Source organism: Trichechus manatus, unplaced genomic scaffold (genome assembly GCF_000243295.1).
Source record: "Trichechus manatus latirostris isolate Lorelei unplaced genomic scaffold, TriManLat1.0 scaffold00272, whole genome shotgun sequence".
Lineage (NCBI taxonomy): Eukaryota > Metazoa > Chordata > Mammalia > Sirenia > Trichechidae > Trichechus > Trichechus manatus.
Genome location: NW_004444208.1, coordinates 217,888 through 244,851, shown reverse-complemented (window position 1 = coordinate 244,851; position 26,964 = coordinate 217,888). Strand labels below are relative to the sequence as shown.

General features: G+C 47.7%; 1 protein-coding gene across 1 annotated transcript; it reads left to right on the top strand.

Annotated features, from left to right (window-relative positions):
* Positions 1 to 2,910: 2,910 nt before the first annotated feature.
* On the top strand, positions 2,911 to 25,810 carry LIPG (lipase G, endothelial type). The gene is made up of 10 exons (XM_012559570.1): positions 2,911 to 3,007; positions 6,086 to 6,267; positions 7,920 to 8,099; positions 9,294 to 9,405; positions 15,188 to 15,409; positions 17,626 to 17,868; positions 18,738 to 18,858; positions 19,789 to 20,007; positions 24,570 to 24,674; positions 25,759 to 25,810. The coding sequence occupies exons 1-10, from the start codon at positions 2,911 to 2,913 to the stop codon at positions 25,808 to 25,810; spliced, it is 1,533 nt and encodes a 510-aa protein (XP_012415024.1).
* The last annotated feature ends 1,154 nt before the right edge of the window (positions 25,811 to 26,964 follow it).

Sequence of the window (26,964 nt, the reverse complement as noted above, 5' to 3'; positions counted from 1 at the left end):
CCACAACATGCTTCATTCATGTACCCATCAAAACAATGGGCTCTTTCTATGCGCCAGGCTTTATGCAAAGTGGGCTCCTCTCACAAGAGGGGGAGGCATTCCTTAACACTGGAAGGGTCTTCAGATGCTGGGTGACCAAAAGGAATGACCACTGTCCTCTACTGTGGTAACTCAAGACTTTGACATTTTAACTCCAACACAAACAGAAGTTTCTGCTGAGATTCCCCAGCTGGGAGTTTCTCCACACGGGAAGCTCCTCAGATCCCTTCACGGTTCTTTTAGTAACTATGAAAAGTAACAGTTGATGCTATACATTACTGTAATGCTGTGATTAAAATTTCACGGTGTCCTTTGCAAGTTCTCACATGATATTATAATATGAAGACACAGGAGGGCACTCTAACCAGGAGTAGAACGGAAATGCTTTCATAGCCTCAGCAGTTTAAAAGGTGGATGTTGATATTGTTGAATGTGGATTCCCTCCCTCCCCCCGCCCCCACCCCAGGCAGGATAAGGGACTTTGCAGGAATATCTAGCTCCCCTAGGGGATCTCCACTATGACAATGGCCACCTAGACATGTCCTCCACACTGTCCAGGGACTATGGCTTTGAGTAGCTCAGAACAGAAAAGGGAATTTATGTTTACAGGTTGTTCGCTATCCAGAGCCACTGAAGAGATGGAGACGAAGTTGCCAAAGGCTCATATTCAGAGACCAACTGGCCAAATCAAACCCAGAGAAGAGGAGAGACCTGTTTGTAGGAAGGAGCCCTGGTGGGGCAGTGCTTAAGAGCTGCGCTGCTAACCAAAAAGGTTGGCAGTTCCAACTCACCAGTTGCTCCTTGCAAACCCTACGGGGCAGTTCTGCTCTGTCCTACAGAGTTCTACTCTGTCCTACAGACTCGCTTTGAGTCGGAATTGACTCCACTGCAACGGGTTTGGTTTTTGGTTTCCTTCAAACCTGCAGCCTGTATCCATGCCTCAGTTTTTCCGTCTTTAGAATGAAGATACTTGACTTATGTCCATACCGTTTGTCAGTGGAGGGGGGGGAGGGGAGGGAAGCAATACATCTGGGGACATTTACTACCTCTTTCATAAAGCGCATTGAATTTTACACTCAGAAAAGAAAGTCAGCCTGCCTCTCGTTAAGGAGTTGTAGCACCTAGGAGGGACAAAGTGGGCTCCTCTGGCAGCAGGGACCTGCTCGCTCCGGACTGGTTTCCCCACACAGGTCTCCGACACTAGGGAGGACCAGGCGCCGGGCCTCTCCCGCGCTTTCCTCCCTAGGCAGGGGCTGGACCAGCTTCCTACGCCCCACCCGGCCCGGCCCGGCCCGGCCCGGCGGGGGTTAAGAGCGGTCAAGGGTGCTGCCTGGCACAGTCGCCACTTCCGGGCTGGAACGAGGCGGGAGTGGCAGTGCGCAGCCCTGCAGTGGCCGGTTCTACCTCTCCCACCCCTCTCTGCGTCTCTAGGAGTTGTTGAGACTCACCGTCCCTCCGCCTCCCCACTCCCCCGCGGCCACCCCTGCCGCCGCCCGGAGGGTGCCCCGGCTCAGCCCGGCTCCCCTGCGCGGGACGTGATTCTGGGCCAAGGTCTCGGGCGCTAGGCGCTTTCAGCCCTGGGGTCTGGCGGGCAGAGCAAGAGAGGGACGTAGGGAAGGAGCAGGGACACAGATCAGTAGAGGGAAAGGAGAGGAAGGGGGAAAAATGATGGAGAAGAGAAAGGAAGAAACTGATGGATTCCACTCAACAGGTAGTTCCTGCGAGTCAGCGGGGATTCCGCGATAGTCAGGCGCCTTAGACCCCAAGCTCGGTTCAAAGCTCCCTGTGGGAAGTGTCGCTTGCATCGCTCTAGTCCCCTGTCCCCCTAGTAAGAAAGCGCTCATCACGTGCCAGGTACCACACTAAGCACTTCAATGCATTGTCTTTGTTAATTTTCCCAATACCCCTAAGCGGCAGGAACTGTTATCCCCACATTGCGGATCAGAGAATGGCCGTGGAGAAGTTTAGTGGCTTGCCTGGAATTGTGCAGCTAGTGAGCGGCGGCGCGGTGACTCCGAGTAGGGTCTGTGCTGAAACCCGGCCACAGCTCACCGCACCTTAGCTCTATTCGGGTATTATCCGATCGCTCTTCTACGCCTGGCTCCCGCACCAGTCCCTGGCCTCGCTGGTGAGAGAGGAGGGAGAAGGGACCAAAGGGGTGACCAGGTGGTTCTCCTCCATCCGACTCGGTCCAGGGTACAGGGATCGCTTTGCATCTTGGAGAGGATGATCTTTCTTCTCCAGGGATCGCTTCCCCAACGGGCGCAGGGTTTGGGGGAGATGACCTCCGCGGGGCGGCAGGGGGGTGCGGTGGGTCTGAGGCCTGGGGGGCGGCACTAGGAGGAAGCGGGTGGCGGGAGACCCGGTAGCCTGCGAAGCCGGTAGGGAGGAAGTGCGGCTGCACGTGCGGAGCCTCCATGCGTTGGGTGTGTAGAGCTTTCATTCAAACTTTGGGGAGTCTCGGTGCGGACGTCAGCGTAGGTGTGACCAATCAGAGTCTAGGGACGGGAATAAATTATGCAAATCACCATCTGGCGATGGGTCAGATGACTCCGATCCTTTAAACAAGACCTCGCCAGGGAGCTCGCGGTGTGACAGTGGTTAGCCTGCTTCCCCGCGCGCAGGGTGGGGGCAGACCTGGTTCAGGCCCTTCACACCCCCACCTTCCAGCGCCTCGGTTGAGCCAGGTTTTCCTTTTCCACCCTCCCCTTCCTTGTCGCCCTCCTTCAGCTGTCTGGCCCACCACCGTCTGGTGGAGAGAGGGCTGCCCACTCTGGTCCTCCCAGCGCAGACTGCTGGAAACCGCGGAGGCAGTTTTTTGGGTTTTGATTCTGGTTTGCAGTTTCAGGGGAGGGGGCGTGGCGGGGAAGGATGAGAAGCACCTTTTCTCTCCTCTGCCTCTGGAGTGTCCTTTGTTGCTTTGCCGCGGGAAGCCCCGCAGGGGTTGGTGCAGAGGGACGGCTGCAAGGTAACGTGCATTTTTTACTTTCCCCTCACTTCTTTTCTGTTTGCTGGGCCCCTCTTTTCTTCAGTCCCTCCTCGTTCCTGCAAAAGCTTCTTCCTCCCCGCCCCCTTCACCGCCCTGTCCATTCTCTCGTCTTTTCCAGCCTTGAAGTCCACTTGTTCCTCGAGCGCTTCTCGTTAGGGCATCCCGTCGCGAGTCATCCAAGAGGCAACAGGCTGTTGGCAGGGCCCGCGCGCTCTCGCTCTCTAGCTTCCCTACTCTATTATCTAGTTTCCTTAATCGGTGCTGTCCAGAAGCCAGGGTGCCTTCCAGCAGCTCTTAAACCTTGTTCTTGTCTTTGAATCTAGAGATCTGAGCAGCAAGAAGGTTGTTGGAAAAAGCTCTGCAGTCTGGAGCCCCTGCTTTATTCTTGGTGCAGGCTTTTTGAAGATTAAGGTTACAGGGTAGCTGGCTTTGGTTTGATTAGTGCTTGCAGGGAGGCTATGGTGGGTAACTTGTGCCAAGAAGCTTCTGGGCTTATTCCTCCCGGTCACCAGCCTCCTTTTTCCCAACACTCTTTCCTTTCTTCACTCTGCCTCCTTCTAGTCCTCTTCACCCTTCTCTTCTGAGCTTCTAGCTTTTCTTTATTCTGGCTTCTGTATGGCAGTCTGTGAATTCTCGGAGGAACTGGAAGAAGTGTGCCCCGAAGGGAGTGTGTGTAGGGTCACCCAGGCTGAGTATCAAGTCATGGGGAGCCCCTACACTGCACTCAATCATTTCATCTTCTACTATTCTGTTGAGGTTGGACCAAATGCTGTTGTATGTACATGTATGTGTGAAGAGGGAGGTTAATTTTAGTGAATGGGAAAGCCTTGGTGTACTTAATATGTTCTCAACTCTTGTCCTAACTAGCAGTGTGACACTCCTGTCCTGTAAAATGCTAAAGCTCCTTCCAACTTCTACGTTCTGTGATTCTCATTATTTGTGGACCATTTTATTCATTCAAAAAAAGTGTTTATTGCGTGCCTGTTTAGTGCCAGGCCCTGTTCTAGGTGATGGAGATTCAGAGGAAACGAAACCCAAAAATCCCTGCCCTCTTGGAGCTTACATTTCAGGGGTGGGGAGAGAGACAGCAAACTAATTAAAATATATAAAGAGTGGTCAGCGTTATGGAAGGAGCCCTGGGGGCAAAAGGGTTAAGCGCTTGGCTGTTAACAGAAAGATTGGCGATTTTGATCCACTCAGTGGTTCCACAGGAGGAAAGACCTGGCAATCTGCTCCCATAAAGATTACAACCTAGAAAACCCTATGTGGCAGTTCTACTCTGTGAAATGAGGTCGCTATGAGTTGGAATTGGCTCGATGGCACTTAACAACAGTGTTATGGAGAGAAATAAGGCAGAAGAGGAAGTTAAGGAGTGCTGGAGCGCGGGGAAGGTGGTGAAATTTTACTATGGTCATTAGGGAAGGTCTCATTGAGAAGATGACCACTGAGCAAGGAACTGCAGGATGTGAGAGAGTGAGCTACAAGGACTTCTGGGTGAAGAATAATCATAAAATCCCTGAGGTCAACGTGAGTCAGGTTGAAAGTAGTAGAAATGAAGCCAGAGAATTCCAGGGTCAGAGAAAGTCAGAAACTGTGGTGAACCTTTTATATCCATATGTGGGTTTATCACCAATTTGTCTTAATAAGCCAATTGACTTTTTTACCTTTTCTTCTAGACTTCCCCATCTGGTCCTTGTATGAATGGCTATCTGGTGAAAGTTGGGGAGATGTTTAAGTAGTTACGTTTATGGTTCAAGTTTCTACCGGTTGGCGGTATTTGTTCATTACTTTCATGATGACTAACCTGAGGTCAGCCCACGTGCGTGTAGCTGAATTTTTCTGGACCCTTATCCGTTGTATATCTGGTGCGTTCTTTTTCTTTCCCTCCCACTCTTCACCCACCACTCACCACCCTGGTGTCTCTTTCCATTTGTTTCTTCTTCTTTTTTAATTGTCCTTTTGCTTCTTAATTGTGGGATAGGTTAAGCTCCTGGGATGGTCATTTTTGTCTTCCCTTCCTCCCCTCAATTGCTGAGTGACAGGTACTCCAACTTCTTAGCCAGTTATCAAGTGAGTAGTTTCCGGAATGGCTGAAAGAGTGTTGGGTGGGATCCATTCATGACTGGCTCAGATAGTGTGGTGACGACAGAAGCTTCCGAGTGTTAGAGACCACAGGGACCATTGGTGACATCGACTGTGCTTTGGGAGCAGTGGAGCTGGAAAGGGCGGTTTTGCTGCTTTTCTGAGGCTCTCCATGGCTTCGGTCATTCATTTAACAAACGAGATGAATGCCTGGCACATATCCAGTACTGTGAGAGACACTGACATGCGTGAGGTCTTTGGAGTAAATGCTGGAATCTAGACGAGAACATTAGGGGAAGCTCAGTGTACAACAAACAGGTCTACATCTTCTTACCTCGAATTCAAAAATCTCTGGAAATTGGGAAATTTGTTTGGTAACTTGTTTGGCAGCAAGACCTGGCCTCACCTGAGTTGAACTCATTTGGCAGCAAAAACTGACTTGAACTGATAGGAGGCTTTATTTTGCCCTTGAATGTGAGTAGTCATATATTTCCCTGCAGAAATATGGGTGTGTTTAATTCATGGGGAATGCCCAAGACCCCACTGGAGGTGTTATAAAATATAGGATATACGCATTGTAATGCCTTTCTAAAATCTGGAAAATTCTGAATTTTAAAACTCAACTGGTCCCAAGCATTTCAAGAAAAGAATGGAGGACTTGTGCTCTAAAAGTAAGAAATTGAGAGAAGGAAGGAGGTAAGAAGATAGAAAAGCATGAGACCTATTTATTACAGTCATAATAATTAATAGTAGTGAGTAATGAATACTCTTAAGTGTAGATGAGATGTTCCTTTTACAGTATCTTGATAGTTCTTCTGGAAGTTGAGGAGGGAACATGTTATCCTCATTCAGCAGATGTAAAAACTGAAACCGAGGGGCATTAAGTAATTTGCTTAAGGTTGGGCCAGAACTAGACCCCAGACCTCTCACCACCCAGCCCAGTAGATGCACCCACACTTCGTTCTTTTTCCCCAGATGAGCTCCACAAATCCAGACATGTACAGGTTGCTGCTAAGCCCTCTGTGAGGTTTAACCTTCGCACCTCAAAGGACTCAGAGGATGAAGGATGCTACCTCTCTCTCAGCCACGACCAGTCGTTAGAAGACTGTGGTTTCAACGTAACAGCAAAGACCTTTTTCATCATTCATGGATGGACGGTGAGCCCCAGGGGAAGGAGCTCTGCAGCTTTACATGGGATTTGATTTCCTTTGTTTCGCTCAATTAAAAAGAATTCTGGTGCTTTCAGATCCCACCCCCCTTCCTGTGGGCTGCTTGTATTTCAGACATCTGTGAAGGATGTAATAACACTGTGTTGTGGGGGCAAACTGGGCTCCAGCAGGGTGGTATTTAATGCTGGCACACGGCGGCTTTCAGAAAGTGGCTCTCCTGAAGGCAGCAGCCCAGCTCTACTAGCTCTTAAGGGCCCCTCTAATTATGCTTAATTACGTTGGTCAACCACTGCCTTGCGGGAGCCAGCCCTCTGTAAGAGCGAAGCTGAGCTAGAGCAGCTTGCCGGGCTCAGAGATGCGATGATGAACCAGCTGGGCTGGATGGCTTGCCGCCATTGGCATGGTGCCCTCCTGTTTGCATAGAGATGGCCCAGTTTTAAAGGCATGGAGGCTCTTTATGTGCCCTAGCTGAGCAATTCACATTGAAAGGCCCATGACAAACTTCAACAAAAAAGGGCTTTAACACTCAGCTTCAGAAGCTTTTGACCAGCAAGGGATTTGTTCATTCATAGAATGACGGTTTGTAGGAAAATGGCACTATTAAGTGAGCATGTTCCTGCCTGGGCTAATTGGGAAGAGACATTCCTCCTCTTAATGATGAGAAATTCATATCTGTTACGTGCTTTCTGGATCTTTAGGTCTGTCAGTAACTGTTGGAGCCGTGCCTAGGGGAGATAGGCTTTAACCTACTAATGTGATTGAAGGGAAGATTAACGTCCAGCCATCCTCATCCCACAGCCTACAATTAGAATCACGCACTTGGATCTTTTTAAGGGCCCTGTCAAAATGCAAATGCAAACTGTCCAGGACTTACAAATGAATTGCATTCCGGAAAGTTCTTTTATAATCTGTTTGGAACTTAGAACAGTAGTTTCCCATAGAAACAAGATTCTAAAGTGTTTTTGAGTTCCCAGGCTAGGCACAGAAAATCTATTTATCTCATAATGTACTTGTGGGTAAGTTTACAACTGGACCTAGTCACCATCGGTAACTTTGTTTCTGTGGGAAAATGTGTTCTGAGTTCTAATTTGAGATTCCAGGGACAGATCTTCCCTATTCTGGGGTCAGGAGGGGTGGCAGAGATGGGTTGTGGAAAACATTTTTTAACTCTGTGTTTGCCTAAGAGAAAGTATCTCTATGAGAGAAGCTAATTCTCCAGGGCAACCCTCTCAGCTGCCTTTGAATGATGGACTAGGTCATTTGCTTGACTGTGACAGGGACTCAGACTAACCTCATGCCAGTATCACCACCGACACATTTGTATGGGTTCACATCTCATAGTAGCCCTATCAGACAGTAGGCTCCAAGAGCATTGGGCATCAATTATGAGAGTTTTGATGTGAAAAACTGGGGCTGTAAAGAGCGATGGAAGACAAACACCCCTGCAGCAATTCTGCCTGTGGCTGGCCCTGATCACGTGCAAATGTTTGGCCCTTGAACACCCAAGGTGAAGGTTCTGAAATCTGGCTGGGGAGAGGGCTACGAAACTGAGTTCCATATTCATTAGGATTTCTGAAATGCATTAGGATTTCCGAAACCTAGAAGAAGCATCAGGAAACGCTTTCCTCTTTTCTCTGCAGATGAGTGGCTTGTTAGAAAATTGGCTGCACAAACTTGTGTCAGCTCTTCAGACAAGGGAGAAAGACGCCAATGTGGTGGTGGTTGACTGGCTTCCCCTGGCCCACCAGCTTTACACGGATGCCGTCAATAACAGCAGGGTGGTGGGCCACAGCATTGCAACGATGCTCAACTGGTTACAGGTAACTGGGGATTAAAGGGAGGCGTTTTTCATAAGCGCGATCTCAAAACCAAACCTTCTTAAGAAATACTGGCCAGACTCTGCTATAGTGAACTTTAGGAGGCTGATCAAAATCTTTGGGATTAAAATTTTTACTGAATTAAGTATTACTTGAAATGCTTGAAAGCTGGGACTTTTAGAGAGTCTTTCCATTATCGTGATATCTTTGGATTTCTCCCGTTACTTAATTTCCTGTAAGAACATTTGCCTGATGGGTCACTACTTGTTGATTTTAGAAACTGATGCCCTTAGTTTGGTTGGAATGGCCAAAAGCCAGGACTGGTTTGTAATCTGAAATACCTACTGAAGTCTGCTCTTACCTGGGAAGAGTGGCTAGATATTAACTGTTCCGAGGGGTAGGAGAGGGGGTTGATTAAAACAGACACAGCCGAATAACTCACTGAAAATATTAAGTGTGGAAAACAGACCTTGAGGTCTTAAATTGACTTTTTATAGGTTAATGATTTACCTGAGATCAGTGGATTTACTTGGGGTTAGGGGGTACACTAGCAAAGTGACCTGATTACCTGGACAATTCTAGCCTTTCCATGGAATATGGTGAATTCTGGCTACAGTCTGGTCAGGATTCTTGATCAGCCTCTGAGTCTTCTGCTGAAGTTGTGTTGTAGAGCTTTGTCTCTGAGCCATGGGGCCAAAAGCCCCCTGCTTTACTCTCCACCAGCTAAGTGCCCTGTCAGGGTATGGTGCTTCAACTCTGGGGTCCCAGGTGGGCTAGTAGTGAGGAGATTGGCAGCTACTGGTACCAGGGTGGAGGTCATGGCCTAACAGAGTGGGCAGGGAGTGTACTGCTGCAGGCTGTGGCAGGCACTTCAGTCCTCAGTGAGTCTGGTGGTTTTGACCTCCACACGACACAGCCTCTCCCTTCCCCCTTAGATACTGCGAGAAAGAACAGAACACATGTAGGAGAAAGGTCAAGTATCCAGCTCTTGGCATTTGAAGTGTACCAATTCCTTCTGACCTTCCCTTATCTGGCTGTCAGCCATTCATGCGGCATTGCCCGCAGTGCCCCTGGGAAGTCTCTGTGCCCACAGCTCCTGCGTCTGCTCCTCCGTTATGATGAATTGTTCAATTCTTGCTCACCCTGTGGGCCCACCATTGCACTCTTCACGACATATACTTTTGTGACTTCCTGCAGGGAAAGGATGACTTTTCTCTTGGGAGTGTTCACTTGATTGGCTACAGCCTTGGAGCGCACGTTGCCGGGTATGCTGGCAACTTTGTGAAAGGAACAGTGGGCAGAATCACGGGTAAGTTCTGTTTCCTCCACTCACCGCCGGTGGTCCCTGAGCCCCCTCAGCTTCTCCGACAACCTGGTTTTTCTGAACCAGAGTATGCCTAAATGAGGTGGCATGAGTGAGTCATAGAACGTTAGCTTTGGAAGAGACCTGTGAGAACATCTAATCCAGAGTCTTTCATACGTTCTCTTCAGTCACAAAACCTTTTTTTCAGATTGAGCTTGAGTGGGACTCTAATATATGAAACAGGTGGAAGAGGATGTTCTGTTGAATCTGGGTCTATGGCGGGTAGTGTTTGCCATGCTGGAGTCCTTGGGTGGTGCAGAAGGTTAATGCACATAGCGAAAAACCAAAAGGTTGGAAGTTCGAGTCCACCCAGAGGTGCCTTGAAAGAAAGGCCTGGCAATCTACTTCCAAAAAATCAGCCATTGAAAACCCTACTCTGATGCACACGGGGTCACAGCTCAATAGCAACTGGTTTTGGTTTCTGGTTAGCCATGCCAGTTTGTGCCTTCCTCTCCCCTGGGAGAGTTCCCAGAGCACCAGGGAACAGTTTGAAAACCACTGATCTAGTCCAGCTCCCTCATTTCAGAGGTGAGGAACCTGAGACACAGCTAATAACTAATGACCAAAGCTAAGGTGGAACCCTGGCCTCCAAGCTTCTGGAAGTTCACTCCAAGTCTCCGCTTATGATACTGCAAGGCCTCAAGGGTAAAGAATAAGTGGTGGATTCTCATTTGGATTCTGCCTCTGATTTCTATTTTATCCACCAACTGCCTCTTTCTGATGCTTCAGTGGCATGTTTAATGGTGCTAATTACCTGTTTAGAATGGGTGGTTAAACTTTGTCGTTAAAGAGAACTTTCTGATGCTGGTATCCATGTGGTCAATAGAAAATTGAGCTGATCATCATAAACCTTTAGTGAGCTTTTAATGTGAGAGTTTGGATTAAATCATTTAATGGCCGTGAAAACTAAAGTTCTCTTTCCCATTTTTGGGCCCCCTCAAATACATTCACAGAGCTTCCTCTAGGCTAAAAAAAAATGGTGACTTTGTTGTCCTGAAATTTTATCCTCCTTCCAGTATTCTTTTATTTGTGTTCACCCCTGGTTTCCCTCTCACACCCAAGACACTCAGTCACCTAGGGGGAAAAATTGGATCAGTTTCTTTCCCTGAAGGGTTTTCCTTTTAAAACAGGACTCTGGTAGAAAGGAATTCCTAGCTAAAGAATAATGGAGTAGACGTGGAATTTCAGGCTTCAACAACAAGCTGGTGGGGTAGATTTTTAAAAAAATATTTGTGAGGTTTTATTGTTGTTGTTAGTTGCTCTTGAGTCGATTCTAACTCATGGCTACCCTACGTGTGCAGTATAGAACTGCTCTACAGGGTTTTCAAGGCTGTGACCTTTTGGAAGCAGATTGCCAGGCCTGTCTTCTGAGGCACCTCTGGGTCAGTTCAAAATGCCAACCTTTCAGCTAGTAGTCGAGCACTTAACTGCTGACCTTTTGGTTCGCAGCCAAGCTCTTAACCAGTGAGCCACCAGGGCTCCACCCAGGGACTAGTTCTCCTCAAATTGTTCAAACCATCCACCTTTTGGTTAGGCTGAATTAGGCTAACTCGTACACACACGCGCACACACGCACGCACACACACACACACACGCACACACATACACAGACATTTCTTTAGATTCAACAATAGGATTCAGCCTAGCTTGAGAGCTTTATTTTTGATTACCAAGGTTGCGGGGCCTGAACTGGCTCCAAAGTGAGCAGAGGTTGTATAGTCACAGAGGACTGCTCGTAAACCCATTTCCGGTGCAAAGCAGTTAACTCACAGCCACGCTGGGTTCTATTCTCTGAGCACCTCTTCCTATCCCCCAGATGAGAGGCCTGAGGCTTCAGAGCTGGGCCAGTCATGTCCAAACTGCAGTGCACATGAGGCCCCCATCAGAGCCCCAGGGCCCATGGCGTTGTTGGTGACAAGGACGTACTGCAGACCCTCCCTTTCCCCATGTTTATCTGAAGTTAGATGGGGCTAGTGAGGAGCTTTCCAGTGCTTTCCTCCTGCCTGCTTGGGTGGCAGCTGCTGACCTGCAGGCTTTGCTTTCTCTCCCGGGGGCTGGCAGGGCAGCCGGACAGAATGCTAATCAGTGCTCTATGCTGTCTGCGCAGAGCCTGGGGCTGCCAGTCCTGAGCACAGCCCCGTCCCTCTGGCCTTTCTCTTTGGAGCAGGGGCCTGGGTGAGCCCGACAGGAAGGAGTGGCCTCTGTCTGGTTGCCAAGCAGCACCTCAGAGGGTATTTGGCTCACCTGACACATGCTGTTGTGCATGTCTGATGGGGGAGGTTTGTGCACCCTCTTCTCTCCTCAGCTGGCTGACTTCCCACGTGCCCGTGAACCTGGTGGTTCCGACTAGTTAAAGGACCAGAAGGCTGCAGTTTGCAGGGGATCCCGAAGCCAGTGATGCAGCTAGGCAGAGGCGGCAGGGTGTCCTTAGCCCTGGGCTGGCTGGGAAAACCCCAGTTTTGCTTGGGTCAGAGGGCTGTGGACTGGGGCTTGCTAGAGTTTTACTTTATTTAATTTCCCTCTTAGGCTTCTGAGAGAAGTCTGTGCTGTGCTAGGGAAGAGGTCATGCATTTCTGATTAAACCAGTGTCTAGTGAGTTATAATAAATAAGCAAATTCATTTGTTCATTCAACAAATATGAATTGTGTCCAGGCTCTGGGCTAGGTGTTACCTAATGTATGACAGTTACTTTATGCTATCTCTACATATCATAGCAACACTGCAAAAGGGGTCTTTTGGGCCTCATTTTATAGATGGGAAGATTAGGACTCAGCAGTTAAATAATGGGCTCAAAGTCTTGCACCCTGTAAGTAGATGAGCTGGGATTTGAACCCAGGTATCAGGTTCCAGAGCCACATATCTAACCACTACAGCATGCTGCCTCTCTTCTGTATGTGGAGGTAAGGTAGTGTTGAAGTTCAGTAAGCTCTGCTTTGCCAGCCCAGAATGCACAGCCTTAGAGGTTGTTCCTGCATGTGTGTGTGTGTGCACACGTGCACATATGTGTGTGTGGACGCATGTTCCATTTGCTGGACAGAGCACTTTTGGGAGGAGCCTAGGATGGAATGGAAGGAGGAGGTAGTTCTTCATCTTTCTTTTTTTTGGAGGAGTTAAGTTCTTTCTCGGAGCCCTGGTGGCTCAGTGGTTAAGCTCTGGACTGCTAACCGAAAGGTCAGCAGTTCGAACCCACCAGCTGCTCCACGGGAGAAAGATGTGGCAGTCTGCTTCTGTAAAGATTACCAAAATAACCAAACCCATTGCCATTGAGTCAATTCTGACTCATAGCAACCCTACAGGACAGAATAGAAATACCACCATAGGGTTTCCAAGGCTGTAAATCTTTATGGAAGATTAAGCCAAGCGCTTCACCACTGAGCCACCAGGGCTCCTTCTGTAAAGATTATAGCCTTGGAAGTAGACATGACAGCACACAACAACAACACAAGTTCTCTCTCCCATTCCTAGTTAGAAAGTGAATTGTGTCACTTTCCCCCAGAGTCTGTGGGCCAAGGGTGTGTGTCAGGGACAGTCAAACCAGTGCAGGCTGGGCCAGGCCCGTGAGTGAAGGCAGGGCTCCCCAATCCCACTCAGCCTGCCCGCCAGCTGGCCTGTTGAGAAGGCCTGTCCACTGCCTGCATTCCTCCAGTGCAGCCTGGTTTCCATGGCACTGACTGTCTGGTGGAGACCTTTGTTCACACCAAGCAGAGAGTTCCTCTCTTGTGTTGGTTGCAAAGCAGAATGTTCTCTTTTCTCTCTTTTTTTTTTTCTTCCAGGGGACATGTGAGAGGCAGGGAGAGGCCACTTGTGTCAGTACTGTGGTCCTTGCAGCCTCCAGAACAGGTCATTCAGGGCCGTTGAGAAAGGACACTGCTTTTTACCATCTATATTTTGTGGCTGCACTAAGCATGAACCCGCAAGCAACCTAGACTCCCTTTCTACCTTGGTCATACACAAATTTCTAGAATCTTGTTCTAACAGTTCTTCAACGTTTCGGTCTCCACCAGCTCTCAGGAGTAATGAGTTTCACAAGTTTACTGCCCACTGTAGGCAGTAGCTCTGCTTTTGTTTATTCCAAAATTACCCCCAGCAAGCCTCCCAGTTCGCTCCCTGATCCTACTGGGCTGGGGTCTGGTGAACAGGTTATTTTCCCATTTTTTCCTTTCATGACTCAGTTCTTGGTCATATCCTCTTCCTGCCTTGGTGTTTCCACCAGGATTTCTCAACCTCGACCCTATTGACAGTTTGGGCCTGATAAAGCTTAGTTATGGGAACTGCCTTATGAGTTGTAGGATATTTAGCGGTATTCCTGGCCTCTACCCATTAGATTCCAGTAGCTTCCTCCTAATTGTGACAACCAAAAAATGTCTCCAGACATTGCCAATTGTCCCCTGCGAGACAAAAATCACTTTCAGTTGAGAACCACTGTTCTAGACTGAGTAGACTGCCTTCCCTTGCCACTCATCATTTCTTAACTTCGTCCAGGTCCTCTCTCTGCCTTTAGGGCAAAGAGGCTTCCAGGCTGGGATAAGCCCAGTTCCCGTAATTAGTTGGGCTTGGTAATAGTAGCTAATATTTTTACACTGACAGCACTTAATCTCTTAATATCTCACATGAACTGTGTGAATTAAGGCCTTCAGTTTCCATTTTATAGATGCTACTGAAGCTCAGAGAAGGTTTTCAAAATCTGGTGCACAGACCACCTACTTTTTGTATCACCTGGGGAGCAATGTAGATTTCTGGGCTCCACACCAGACCCACCAGCCAGAAGCTCGAGAGGGCCAGGGACTTGGCAATCTACATTTTATGCTTTGCAAGTTCTTTTTTTGAATAGTTTTACATTTATGTGGTTCCAAAATTAAAAGATGGTGAGAAGTCTGTTACTGTTGCTGCTACCTGGAGTGGTTCCCTTCCCCACCTTTTCCCCCAGTGCGTGTGCACACACACAGACACACAGACACACAGACACACACACACATACACACACACACAGGTAATCAGGTTCTTGTGTGAACTTCCAGAGTTGTTGTAGCTACATAGGGGACTGAATTTTTAGCATACTCTCCAGTGATACTTATGCAGTTTCAAAGGTGAGAACGAGTACTCTGCACAGCGCTACTTGCCTGGTCCGTGCAGGGAGTTTGGAAGCAAAAAGGTTTTCTCGTTGTGGCTGCAAAATAAAGCCACTCTGAGGCCTGGGGTGTGGGTTCTCAGTGTGTCTGATGTAAGCCCCTGTCTCAACATTTTATCCCTTCACCTGACTCATAACAAAGGAATGTGAAGAACAAGTCCAAATACAAATACCGGTAGTTCAGTTTGAGGAGACCGATCTCTCTCTCCAGAAAGGTGCAGGCAGCACAGTTATTCTTTAAAACTTCTACTAAAATTGAGGCTGTGGAAGACTCTCAGTGGCAGGATGAATGGGACAGACGGCCTAGTTTTAGGCAGCCCAACTTCTTTCTAGAACTGCTCCAGTTCTAACAGTCTGGGGTTTGTCAGAGCTGTGTGTCTTTGTGAAACTTATGGCCAGTTTACTGAGTTAGCTGAGGTGTCAGGATATGTGAAGGGGTTGAAAGAGAGCATCAGTTACTCGGCAGCAGACACCAGGCCTTCCATGGCTTGGTTCCCAGGCTCAGAGGCTGTCTTCTTTCTGTACACACTGAGTTTAACTAAGGCCCCATTTGTTTGGTGTGCCTGAGGTGGCCGTATTGGCTCTCCCTTCTCACTGCAGGTTTGGATCCTGCTGGGCCCATGTTTGAAGGGGTGGACATCCACAAAAGGCTCTCCCCTGATGACGCAGACTTTGTGGACGTCCTCCACACCTACACGCGCTCCTTTGGCTTGAGCATCGGGATTCAGATGCCCGTGGGACATATTGACATCTACCCCAACGGGGGTGACTTCCAGCCAGGCTGTGGACTCAACGACGTCTTGGGATCAATTGTATATGGAAGTGAGTTCCTTCTTTTCTGCTTCATGTGGAGGTTTGGCCCAGTTATCACATCTCTTCAACCAGCCAGAGCTGTTAGTGCTCCCAACAACATTCATTTCAGTACTTACTACCACCTCTCTCCCACCCAATTGCTCTCAAACACTGTGTTTGAAAGTCCTTGTCTTCTACAAGCCTGCGGTCTTTACCCTGCTTTTTCATGCTTTTTTGTTGCAGAAAATCAAGCAATATAGAATTATATAAAGCAAAAAGTCAAATACCCCCTCACCTCTCACCCCATCCCAATTTTCACTCCTCAAAGGTAACCAGTATAAGTAATTCTGTGTGTATCCTTCCAGTCTTTTTTCTTTGCGACTTTACATATATATGTGTGTAATTACATTTTTCAAAAGTGAGATCTTCATCACAACATTCTACAACTACCTTTTTTTAGTCATAATATATTATGGACATTCTCACACGTGAGGTTACATAGAACCACTTACCTTATCCTTGTTAAACGCTGCGTAACGTTCTATAACATGGATACACTATAATTTTTGACCAATATTTTAAAGAAGTAAAACCAAGATGGTTTCTCCATTCAGTTATAGTTTATATTCTGAGTGCCTGAGCAGACTTGAGACGAACTGAATTTGCTGCTGAAACTGATGTGGAGCTCCATGTGACCAATCCTTTTTGAGGTCTCTCATTCTCTCACTGCCTTGGATCCTGGCATCATTTCCTAGTTGGGTCTCTCCACTCTGATGCTCTGTCCTTTGGATGTCCCACTCTGTCACTTAGTCTTAAGACTGCTCCCCTCTCCCAAGGTGATTGATGTCTAAGAGCTCCTGCAGGGTTTGGAGATCATTGGATGGGAAGGTATGGGATGATGGTATTTCTTGAGGCTGGTGGTGCCACTGAGGAAGGGATAGGATTAGCTTTGCAAAATTTTTCTTAAGGCCTCAGAATTTACATAAACTATTGGCCTTAGCCCCTGATTATAAGAAATAATGATACACCAAACAAACAAACAAAAAAAACCCAAACTTGTTGCCCTTGAGTCAATTCCAACTCACAGAGACCCTACAGGACAGAGTAGAGCTGCCACACAGGCTTTCCAAGGCTGTAAATCTTTGCAGAAGCAGACTGCCACATCTTTCTCCTGTGGAGCGGCTGGTGGTTTCAAACCACCAACCTTTCAGTTAGCAGCCGAGCACCTTAATAACCACTGCACCACCAGGGCTCCTTAATGATGTACCAGGGGCCAGAAAAATCTAAATTATACTTCTGACTTTGCAACCAGATATCTGTATGACCGCAGTAATAAAAAAAAAAAAGAGCTCTCACTGAATAGGCATATTGCGCTTATTGAGCAAAGCCCTTCACCTCTATAGACCTTTGAGTTTCAATTTATAATTGAAGGGATTGGACTAAAATGAGATTAGCAAACATTTAAGGAAAGGATCAGGTAGTAAATATTTTAGGCTTCGCAGACCATACAGTCTGTTTCAACTGCCCCACTCTGCTGTTGAGGCATGAAAGCAGCCACAGACAATCCCATAAACAAATGAGCATGGCTATGTTCCAGTAAAACTTTATTTATAAAAACAGGTGGCTAGCCTGCTGGCCATAGTTTGCTGATCCCTGGACTAGGAGGTGTTTGGCATCTGATCCATTTCTAGTGTTTTGTGACTGCACAACTCTATCAGGACGTAGTGAGTTAGGACTCCTACCACACATCTGGTCCGCATCACCCTATTTAGCACTTACTATGCTCGCATTCTTGTTTGTTGTTGCTTTGTGTGTGTTAGTGCTGTCTTGCCACCTAGAGAGTAAGCAGGTAAGTGCTGGGAATGACCTTACATTTGTCTAGGAGTCTATCCCAGTGCTGGGCATGTATTAAGAATTACACAAACAAGAATACTAACAGCAGCAATAAAAACAGCTATCACTGCCATCGTTTAGAAGGGACTGAGTTTCTGTTAATGGTGGTGGAATAATTTGGAAAAGGATAGTGGTGGTGGTTGCATAACATGTTGAACATAATCAGTGTCACTGAATTGTACATGTAAGAATTGCTGAATTGGCAAATGTTTTGTTAAATTTATTTTTACCACAATAATAATAATTTTAAAAAAGAGCTCTCACTGAGCAGGCATACAGTGCTGATTGACGGACTAAGCAGTCAGATGATTGGGAGGTGCTCACCCTCCATGTTCTCTTTCCTCCTCCCCCAGCCATCACAGAGGTGATGAAGTGTGAACACGAGCGGGCTGTGCACCTCTTTGTTGACTCCCTGCTGAACCAGGATAAGCCAAGCTTCGCGTTCCAGTGCACGGACTCGGATCGATTCAAAAAGGGCATCTGTCTCAGCTGCCGGAAGAACCGCTGTAACAGTATTGGCTACAATGCCAAGAAAATGAGGAACAAGAGGAACAGCAAAATGTACCTTAAAACCCGGGCAGGCATGCCTTTCAGAGGTAAGCTTCAGTCCCTGAAGTGTCCCTGAGGAAGGGCCTTAGTCTTTTTCCTCCTTCTTAATACAGTACCATGTTGAAGGAACCCTTGTGGCACAGTGGTTAAGCACTTGGCTGCTAACTGAGAGGTTGGCAGTTGGAACCCACCAGCTGCTCCGCAGGAGAAAGATGTGGCAGTCTGCTTCTGTAAAGATTACAGCCTTGGAAACCCTATGGGGCAGTTCTACTCTGTCCTGTAGGGTCCCTGTGAGTCGGAATCGACTCCACAGCAGCAGGTAATGGGTAATACCTGTGTTGCAGAACAGGGCGAATCCCAGCCCAGGGGAGTGGCCCAGCACAGTGACTGCCCAATCAAATCACTGCATTGCACACACGTAGGAAACTTAATTGTTAAAAATAAATGGTGGGGATAACTTTTGTCATGTGAAACATCACTCCATGATCACAGTATCAATACCTTACATTTCTATCTTGCATTTAACACTTCAAAGCTGTTCATATTTGTATTTTCATTTGATCGTCACAACAAATCTGAGATAGGGAGAGCAGGGGATCCAAATGATATATTATGTTTTTGTAACACGTTATAAAGCCATGAGGTTTTATGGGTATTATTTTATGTATGAGGAAGTTGAGGCTCAGAGAGGTTCATGCAGGTATAAGGTGCCCAGGCCAGAATCCCCAAATGGTCTCCCAACCCCCAAGTTCGAGGCTCCTTCTTCTACACTGCAGTTCAGTCTTATGCCATTGGACAGAATTGGTCCAGAGGGGGCTGGAGACTGTGCTGAACAAAAAGGACATCAGTCCCTAAATCCTCAGTGTGCTGGTGACAAGCAAGCCCCACAAATGTCTTTGCTCTGCTTTCCCTGCAGTCTACCATTATCAGATGAAAGTCCACATCTTCAGCTACAAGAACACAGGAGAAATTGAGCCCACTTTTTACGTTACCCTATATGGCACCAGTGCGGATTCCCAGACTCTGCCTTTGGAAATGTGAGTCACAATTTCCTTTGCTGGGTTTAGGACTGAGAGCACTCTGGTTTGGGAACAAGAGAGGGCACGTGAGCCGCGAGCAAGTGCAGGAGAGTATGGGCCCAGTGCCTGGGGAGGAGCTGGGTGGGTCTAGCTGCTTCAGCGGTGCTCCTCTCCCTCCCGGCTGTGCACTCATCCAGCCCCTGACTCAGAGGGAGGCTCCTGGATGACTCAGCCGCATGAGAAGCCACTGGGATCAGCTGGGCAGAAACTGGTGCCTCATTTCAGGTTCCACCTGACACTTGAGGTGCTGAGAGATTTGGAACTTCATAAATATCTTCCTTGGACCTTTCTAGTGATCTGGCTGTGGGAGGGGTACAGAGTAATCTGTGTATATTTGTTGAGCGCCTGCAAGCACGATGCCAAGTGATGTTGGGATTGTGAGGAAATGTCCACCAGCTACCTGCCTCTCAGGACTCTGTGTCTAATGAGGAGAGCAGATGCGGACACACACACTCACGAATGGGGCGAGGCAGGCCACGTCAAGTGCCAAGTGAGAGCGACAACAGTGAGGGGCTAGTTCAGAGGGTGACAGATGCCTGTGGGCTGAGAGGAACACTTGTCTACTGGAGATGTGACTTCTTTGTGCATTCTCATTTCTGCTTTTTGGTCTTGTCCCCCAAGAAGTAGCATGAATGGGGAGTTGCACAAGAATGGTTGGAATAAGATACCTGGGTGCTGTGGGCACTTATCTCTCTGTCAGCGTGGCGCACTCATGAGCTTCCACCCTGATCCTGCTGGTGGGGCATGGAGGGTCCAGGTGGGGGAGGGACCTCATGCCCGTTTCTCTGGGGCATCGCCCAATGTGGACCCTCCACGTTATATCAGCAGGACGAGGGTGAAAGCTTGTGTGTGCAGGAGAGTGGGACAGGCTTCTTTCTCACCTTGTAGAGTAGAGCAGATCGGCCTGAATGCCACCAACACCTTCCTGGTCTACACCGAAGAGGACTTAGGTGACCTCTTGAAGATCAAACTCACCTGGAAGGGGACATCTCAGTCCTGGTACAGCCTGTGGAGGGAGCTTCGAAGCTACCTGTCTCAACCCCGCAGTCCCTCACCGGAGCTGAATATCAGACACATCCGGGTCAAGTCTGGGGAAACCCAGCAGAAGTAAGTAACTTCTATCTCGTGTGAAGAGGGAGCAGCAAGCGAGGTCCTCTGCCCTGTCCTTTCTGTCTAAGCATGCACCGAGAGCACACAGGCAAACCTCAAACACTGGGGCAAGGCTGCTGTGAGCTGCTGAGCAGCTCGTGCACTGATCACTGGCCCTCGTCAGAGAGAGGGGGTAAACCCAAATCTGTTGCTGTAGAGTTCGTTCTGACTCACGGTGACCCTGTAAGACAAAGTAGAACTGCCCCATAGTGTTTCCAAGGCCAAAATCTTCACCAAAGCAGACTGCCACATTTTTCTGTCACAGAGCGGCTGGTGGGTTTGAACCAGTGACCTTTTTGTTAGCAGTCAAGCGCCTAACCACAGCGCCACAAGGGCTCCTGAGGGGTGGGTACCCAAACCAAACCAAACCCATCACCGTCGAGTCGATTCTGACTCCTAGTGACCCTATAGGATAGAGTAGAACTTCCCCATAGGGTTTCCAAGGAATGGCTGGTGGATTTGAACTGCTGACCTTTTAATTAGCAGCTGAGCTCTTAACCACTGTGCCACCAGGGCTCCAAGGGTGGGTAAGGGGGCTGAAATCCAGCCCTTGTTCCGTTTGTTGAGGCAAGTGTTGGCTTGGAGGAAGGAGCTCTTTTCCTGAACAGGGCTTTTTAGGAGTGCCTCCTTGTTGATCAGTTTACGGTGGGGCCATGCAACCAAAGGGCTTTGTTTGCTTTTTTCCAGAGCAAACCAAAGTCCCATCCAGGGAGTCCTCAGCTTGCCCTGGGCAGCTGAGGTCTGTGGGAGGATGTGGTTTCCCCAGGGTCATTATTATATCCCTCCTTCAGGGTCTCTGAGGCAAGGACATGGGACTGGGGTCCTAAATTGAATTCTCTGTCACATGCCAGCTGGCAGCTTCCCTCTGCCTGGCGTGAAAGAATTAACTCCAAGCCTGGCATGGAAGATCCAGACCTTCATATATCAGTCCTCTCCAGTGCTGGGACTCTCTGACGAGGGGCTTTCTCAGCGGGAACCAGGGAGGGCACAAAGCCAGGGAAGCTTTGAGACCTTTACCAAAAGAGGAGGCTTTCCTCTGCTGAGTGCTTCAGCAGGTCTCTGACAGTTCACTGCCAGCCTTGGCAAGTGGGTATGAAGCAGCCCCAACCTCTTTGCACCTGGTCTGACACTTGCTCCTTTACCAGTCTTCCTGTGTCCAGTGTGCATCCACCATCTATGATGAGCCTGTGGCAGCAGAGGGAGGCCTGTGTCCCTTGTTGAGGGATTCGTCTAGACACCTGTATGCCAGATGGGGGGAGCTGTTAGTACCAAGCCTCTGATCTGGATAATTGTGTATCCTTTTACTTCTCTTGATTCTTGTAAGTGCAACCCATGCCTATGGTTGTGGTGCTACAAAGATTATCTTTATAAAATATTCTGAGTATAATGAACACCCATTAAGCCACCGCTGAGAATTAACACATGTAAGCACTTTTGCATATTGGTTTCAGATAAGAAACTTTAAAAAAAAAAAACGTTTTACTAAAACATTATAGATATAGTGAAGCCCCTTTCTGCCACGTCCTTGTCCTATCCCTCACCGTCTTTCAAAACAAATGTAACTAATCCAGTATTCTGATTTAGTGTGTTTCCTTCCTTCGTGTTTTTATACCTTTAGTGGTTTTTGTTTGAGGAGTCACTGGGTGGCATAGTCCAGCACTCAACTATTAGCCGAAAGGTTGGCAGTTCAAACCCACTCAGAGGTGCCTCAGAAGACAGGCCTGGTGATCTGCTTTTCTGAAAGATCACAGCCTTGAAAACCCTATGGAGCAGTTCTATTCTGCATATGTGGGGTTGCCATGTGTCAGTCTCAACTTGACAACAGTTAGCAACAACAACTTCTGTTTGTATCCATAAACAATGCATAAAAATGTTCTGGATGCTTCTGAACTGTAGATGAGAGGACATATCATTTTACAAATTGCTTTTTTTAATTCAACATTGTTTTTCCAATATGATTTGTCCAATACATACAGATCTAGTGTATTCATAGTTAACTCCTGTATGTAAATCTTCTTGTACAAGGAAACTATAGTTTTATCATTCTTCTGCTGAATATTTAAGTTGTTTCTACATTTTTGCAGTTATATAGTGCTGAGATGAACCTCCTTTTACATTTTCCTTGTGCACGTGTGTGAGGGCTTCTTTGGGGGAATGTATACCAAAAAGTGGAATTGCTGGGCTGTATGTATTTTCCAACTTGACTACCAGTTGCCATCGAATAGATTCCGACTCACGGTGACTTCCATATATTTTGGAGTAGAACTACGCTCCATAGGGTTTTCAATGGCTGTGATCTTTCAGAAGTAGAGGCACTTCTGGGTGGATTCAAACTGCCAACCTTTTGGTTAGTAGCCAAGCACTTAACCGTTTGTGCCGCTCAGGGACTCCACCAACTTGACTTAAAAAAAAACCAAACCCATTGTCTTGAGTTCATTCCGACTCATAGTGACCCTATAGGACAGAGTAGAACTGCCCTGTAGGGTTTCCAAGAGTGGCTGGTGGATTTGAACTGCCGACCTTTTGGTTAGTAGCCAGACTCTTAACCACTGCACCACCAGGGCTCCCAAACTCGGCTAGATATTATTAAATCCCTCTCCAAAGTGGTCGGAGGCCAATTTTTTCAATTTTGGCAACCGGGTAAGAGAGTTCCCTTTCCCCAGACATTCTTGCCATTCTGTTTGTTGGGTGTGAATTAGTTGTTTTAAGTTGCATTTCCTGATGGTGAGTGAGGTAGGTCACTTATTTATATGTTATGGGCCCTATCGGCCTCCTGGGAAAGGGTCTTAAAGCTGTTCTGAAAGTGGCTTTTGTCCTGCTAGTCAGCATCGGGGTCAGGTGCTCACGTATTTCTTGGTCAGGCTAATCACCCCACAGAGGCACAGGCAGCCCGGCTGGGCTTGGACTTAAGTTATAGTTGAAAAGGTTGTTAGACCCTTGATGATTTCTAATGATCTTGGTTGTCCATCTGCTAAATCTTTGATTTTGACTTGAAGCTGAGCGCCAATTAATCTTATCAGTGCGTATTTATGGAGCTCCCTATTATAGGGAGGAGTCCATGAGTGGTGCAAACAGTTAACGTGGTCGGCAGCTAATTGAAAGTTGGGAGGTTCGAGTCCACCCAGAGCCACCTCGGAAGAAAGGCCTAGTGAGCTACTTCTGAAAACTTATCCATCAAAAACCCCATGGATGCAGTTCTACTCTGACACACCTGGCGCTGCCATGAGTCGGAAGCAACTCGACAGCGAGTGATTTTATAGTACAGCGAACTTGCGTTCCTGCGTTCGAGGAATTTATGGTCTAGCGGAGGCATTAACCACAGACATAGGAATCAATGAGCAATTCGATGCGGCGTATAACATTTTAAAACACAACAAAACGTTCAGTATTAACTCCATGACATAAGAAGTAACAACAATCACAAAAGCAACGTTAATATATGGATATAGTTTTTTACTAAATTGAGAAGTCAAGGGAGGGTGAGATTCATGAGGCTTGAGAGAGGCTTTGGCTTTAAAAGACAGAGCCTTTTGGATGGACAGAAGGGAGAAGGTGCAAGAGGTGTGCTTCAAGGCTGCAGGAGGCTGAATTATGGATGACTGTTTTTTTTAATTTTAATTTTTTTTATTGTACCTTAGATGAATGTTTACAGAACAAATAGTTTCTCATTAAACAGTTAGTACACATATTGCCTTATGACAATGGTTAACAACCCCACGACATGTCAACACTGTCCCTTCTCAACCTTGGGTTCCCTATTACCAGCTTTCCTGTCCCCGCCTGCCTTCTAGTCTTTGTACCTGGACTGTTGTGCCCCGTTAGTCTCGTTTTGTTTTATGGGCCTGTCTAATCTTTGGCTGAATGGTGAACCTCAGGAGTGACTTCATTACTGAGCTAAAAAGGTGTCCAGGGGCCATACTCTTGGGGTTTCTCCAGTCTCTGTCAGGCCAGTAAATCTGGTCTTCTTTTGTGAGTTAGAATTTTGTTCTACATTTTCCTCCAGCTCTGTCTGGGACCCTCTGTTGTGATCCCGGTCAGAGCAGTCAGAGGTGGTAGCCAGGCACCATCTAGCTGTACTGGACTCAGTCTGTTGGAGGCTGTGGTAGATGTGGTCCATTAGTCCTTTGGACTAATCTTTTCCTTGTACCTTGTTTCCTTCATTCTCCCTTGTTCCCGAAGGGATGAGACCAGTGGAGTATCTTAGATGGCCGCTCACAGGCTTTTAAAACCCCAGGTGCTACTCACCATGGCAGAATGTAGAACATTTTCTTTATAAACTGTGTTATGCCAATTGAGCTAGATGTTCTGAATTATGGATGACTTCGAAGCGAGACAGTTTAGTCCTTGTAGTAGTGATGCGGAGGTCTGCAGGTTCCTAAGTCAGGGTGTGGCACAATGAAAACGTCTCTTTACTCTTTGCTCTATCCACCTCTAATCCAGAAAACACTGTCTGGCTGATGCACAGCCGTGTACTCCCTCTGAGATGTTCGGCTACATCGGCGGTTTCTTTTTCCTCCTAGATTGGCTTTTTGTGCAGAAGACCCCGAGAATACCAGCATATCCCCTGGCCGGGAGCTCTGGTTTCACAAGTGTCGCGATGGCTGGAGGATGAAAAACGAAACCAGGTAACTGGGGATTCCGCTTACGTCCACTCAGCCCATATTGGCTGATCACCTAGCATGTGCCAGACCTGGTCTGGGCACTTTGGATATGGAGTGCACAAAACAGACAAAAACTCCTTCCCTTCTAGAGCCGACCTTCTACCGTAGGGGGATAGACAAATAAATAATGTATAGAACGTCAGCAGTGTTACTGTCCCCGCTGCCTCTCATTCTGCCATGCCCTGTAGGTATTGGAATGAGGCCTTTTTGATAACTAAATCCCCATGATTGGCATCCAGGCGCACCCTGCCTTAGTTGAAAGTCTTCTACGTAGTGACCAGTGTTGTGGGAAGGTTCTAGAGTTCCTGGTTTCCTTCTGGGCACCAAGTTGGAGTGGGCTGGAGGTAAAGGAGAAGTACAAGGTACTCCCTTTTTTTCTGGAACTCAGGTTGGTGTGAGTGGGTATTAGTGGGTCGGATCCTCCCCTTTTTGAGAAGCATGAAAGCTCATGTATGTGGAGCTGAGTCAGACAAAGGGGCTGTCTTCCGTATCCCGTTGCCCCATGCTGGAATCCCATGATTCCAGAATTGAGGAAGGCCAATATCATGGTGACAGGCAGTGGGCTCCGGCAAAAGGGCAACCTGTCATATGCCCTCTGAACCTAAACACCTGCTGAGGGGGAGGGAGGCCATTCCCTCATCCGTCCTGGCCCCAATCGGGGTACTAGGTATTGATACTGCTGCCATTTACTGAACACTTAGTGAGTGCCTGCCCTGGGTTCCATGCCTGACACACTTTATCTCGTTTAATTTTATCATCAACCCCACGAGGCAGGTGTTGTTATCCCTGTGTGCAGATGAGGAAACTGAGGCTCAGGGAGAGTAAGTCACTAAGCTAGTGATGGCAGAGTGAGGGTTTGAAGGGGTCAGTCTACTCTAAAGCCTGCGCTCTTTCTGAACACAGAGGTTCCCTTCGCTCCAGATAAATCACCCACCTCTGCCTGGGTATCAGTCACTGAGCAGCTGTGCCCATACTGGGGTCCCCTGTGATTAAACATCTGCCATCCCTGGGGCCCGGCTGGTCCTCAGCTTCGCTGTCTCCTGTTTAGGAGCATCAGCTCGACCACAAGCACAGTAAGCCCAGGACTTGTGGGCTTCTGAAAGCTGCCCATCTAATTAAGTGACTCAGGCTAGCACAGGCTCCTATGATTTTCTGCTATAATAATAATAATTTTTATTTCTTTATGTTTGTATTCGAATGTATACTTTTTAAAGTGCTTCCATCTATATTCTCTTCATCGATCCTCAGAAGAGCTGTGTAGATTGGACTCACCCAGGAAGGATTGCTATGATAAGGCAATGAGATATTTTACTCTTTTGCACTCATCCAGAACTTCATAAGGGTTGAGAACTATATAACTCACCTCATACTAATTAAAAAAAAAAAAAAAAATCCTTTCCCTTCCTCTCAAAGAAACAGAACACAGTAGGAGCCTGGGTAATAAGTTAACGCTAGGAAGTTGTAGCAGCCCTAGACCTCTGTAACGCTATCACTCTTCTCCCTCCTGACGGGGTTACTGTCCACTAGTCCCCTGATAAGGAGACTGAGGTTCAGAGAGACTCAGTGGCACATTCGTGTAGCTGAGACTAGAGTCTAGGTTTCTTGACTCTCAGTCTTGCCCGCTTTCTGCCATACCACAGTCTTTTCCATGTTTTTAGATCACGGCAAAGAGGACACTTTGATCGTTCTCTCCACATTTGTGTGTGTCCCTGTTGGGGGTGGGTGTTGTGTGAAACATGTAAGGCAGGGACTGTGATGACTAGAACCGGGAAACCCAGAGAAAGAGCTCCAGTGCTATGTTTCTCAAAGTGAATCTGTGGCTTGTTTGGGCAAGGGGGAGAAAGAAGTATTCAGGAACTTTCCCACTTGTTCTAAAAAGAAAGAAAGTAAAATAGTCCCGCAGGTGTGGAAAGAAAGCTTGGTCTTGAGGTAAACAGAGCCCACTCGGCCTGTGGCATAAGTGAGCTGACGAGCGCCACTCTCTCACATACTTCCTTTCAGTCCAACGGTGTAGCTTCTCTGACGGTGCCAGCAAGGACCCACCACCTTCTACGCACATGGAGAAAAGTTACAGCTGAGGACCCACCCAATGGAACAACACCTCTAGGTCTTGACCCGGAGCCCGGGAAGGACTTGCTCTGTTGACCCATGCCTTTGCCTACTGTGACAGCTGGAACTTCTCGCCAGAGGGGACTGTGACTGCTGAAGCTCCTGCTGCTGCCCTAGAATAGCTCTGACTCCAAACCACTGATGA

What these genes read in the sequence shown, in the direction of transcription:
- LIPG (XM_012559570.1), top strand. Translation starts at nt 2,911, where the DNA reads ATGAGAAGCACCTTTTCTCTCCTCTGCCTCTGGAGTGTCCTTTGTTGC. An exon ending in TGCAGAGGGACGGCTGCAAG is followed by an intron (nt 3,008 to 6,085) that starts GTAACGTGCATT and finishes CTTTTTCCCCAG; the next exon opens with ATGAGCTCCACAAATCCAGA. An exon ending in AGGATGAAAAACGAAACCAG is followed by an intron (nt 24,675 to 25,758) that starts GTAACTGGGGAT and finishes TCTCCTGTTTAG; the next exon opens with GAGCATCAGCTCGACCACAA.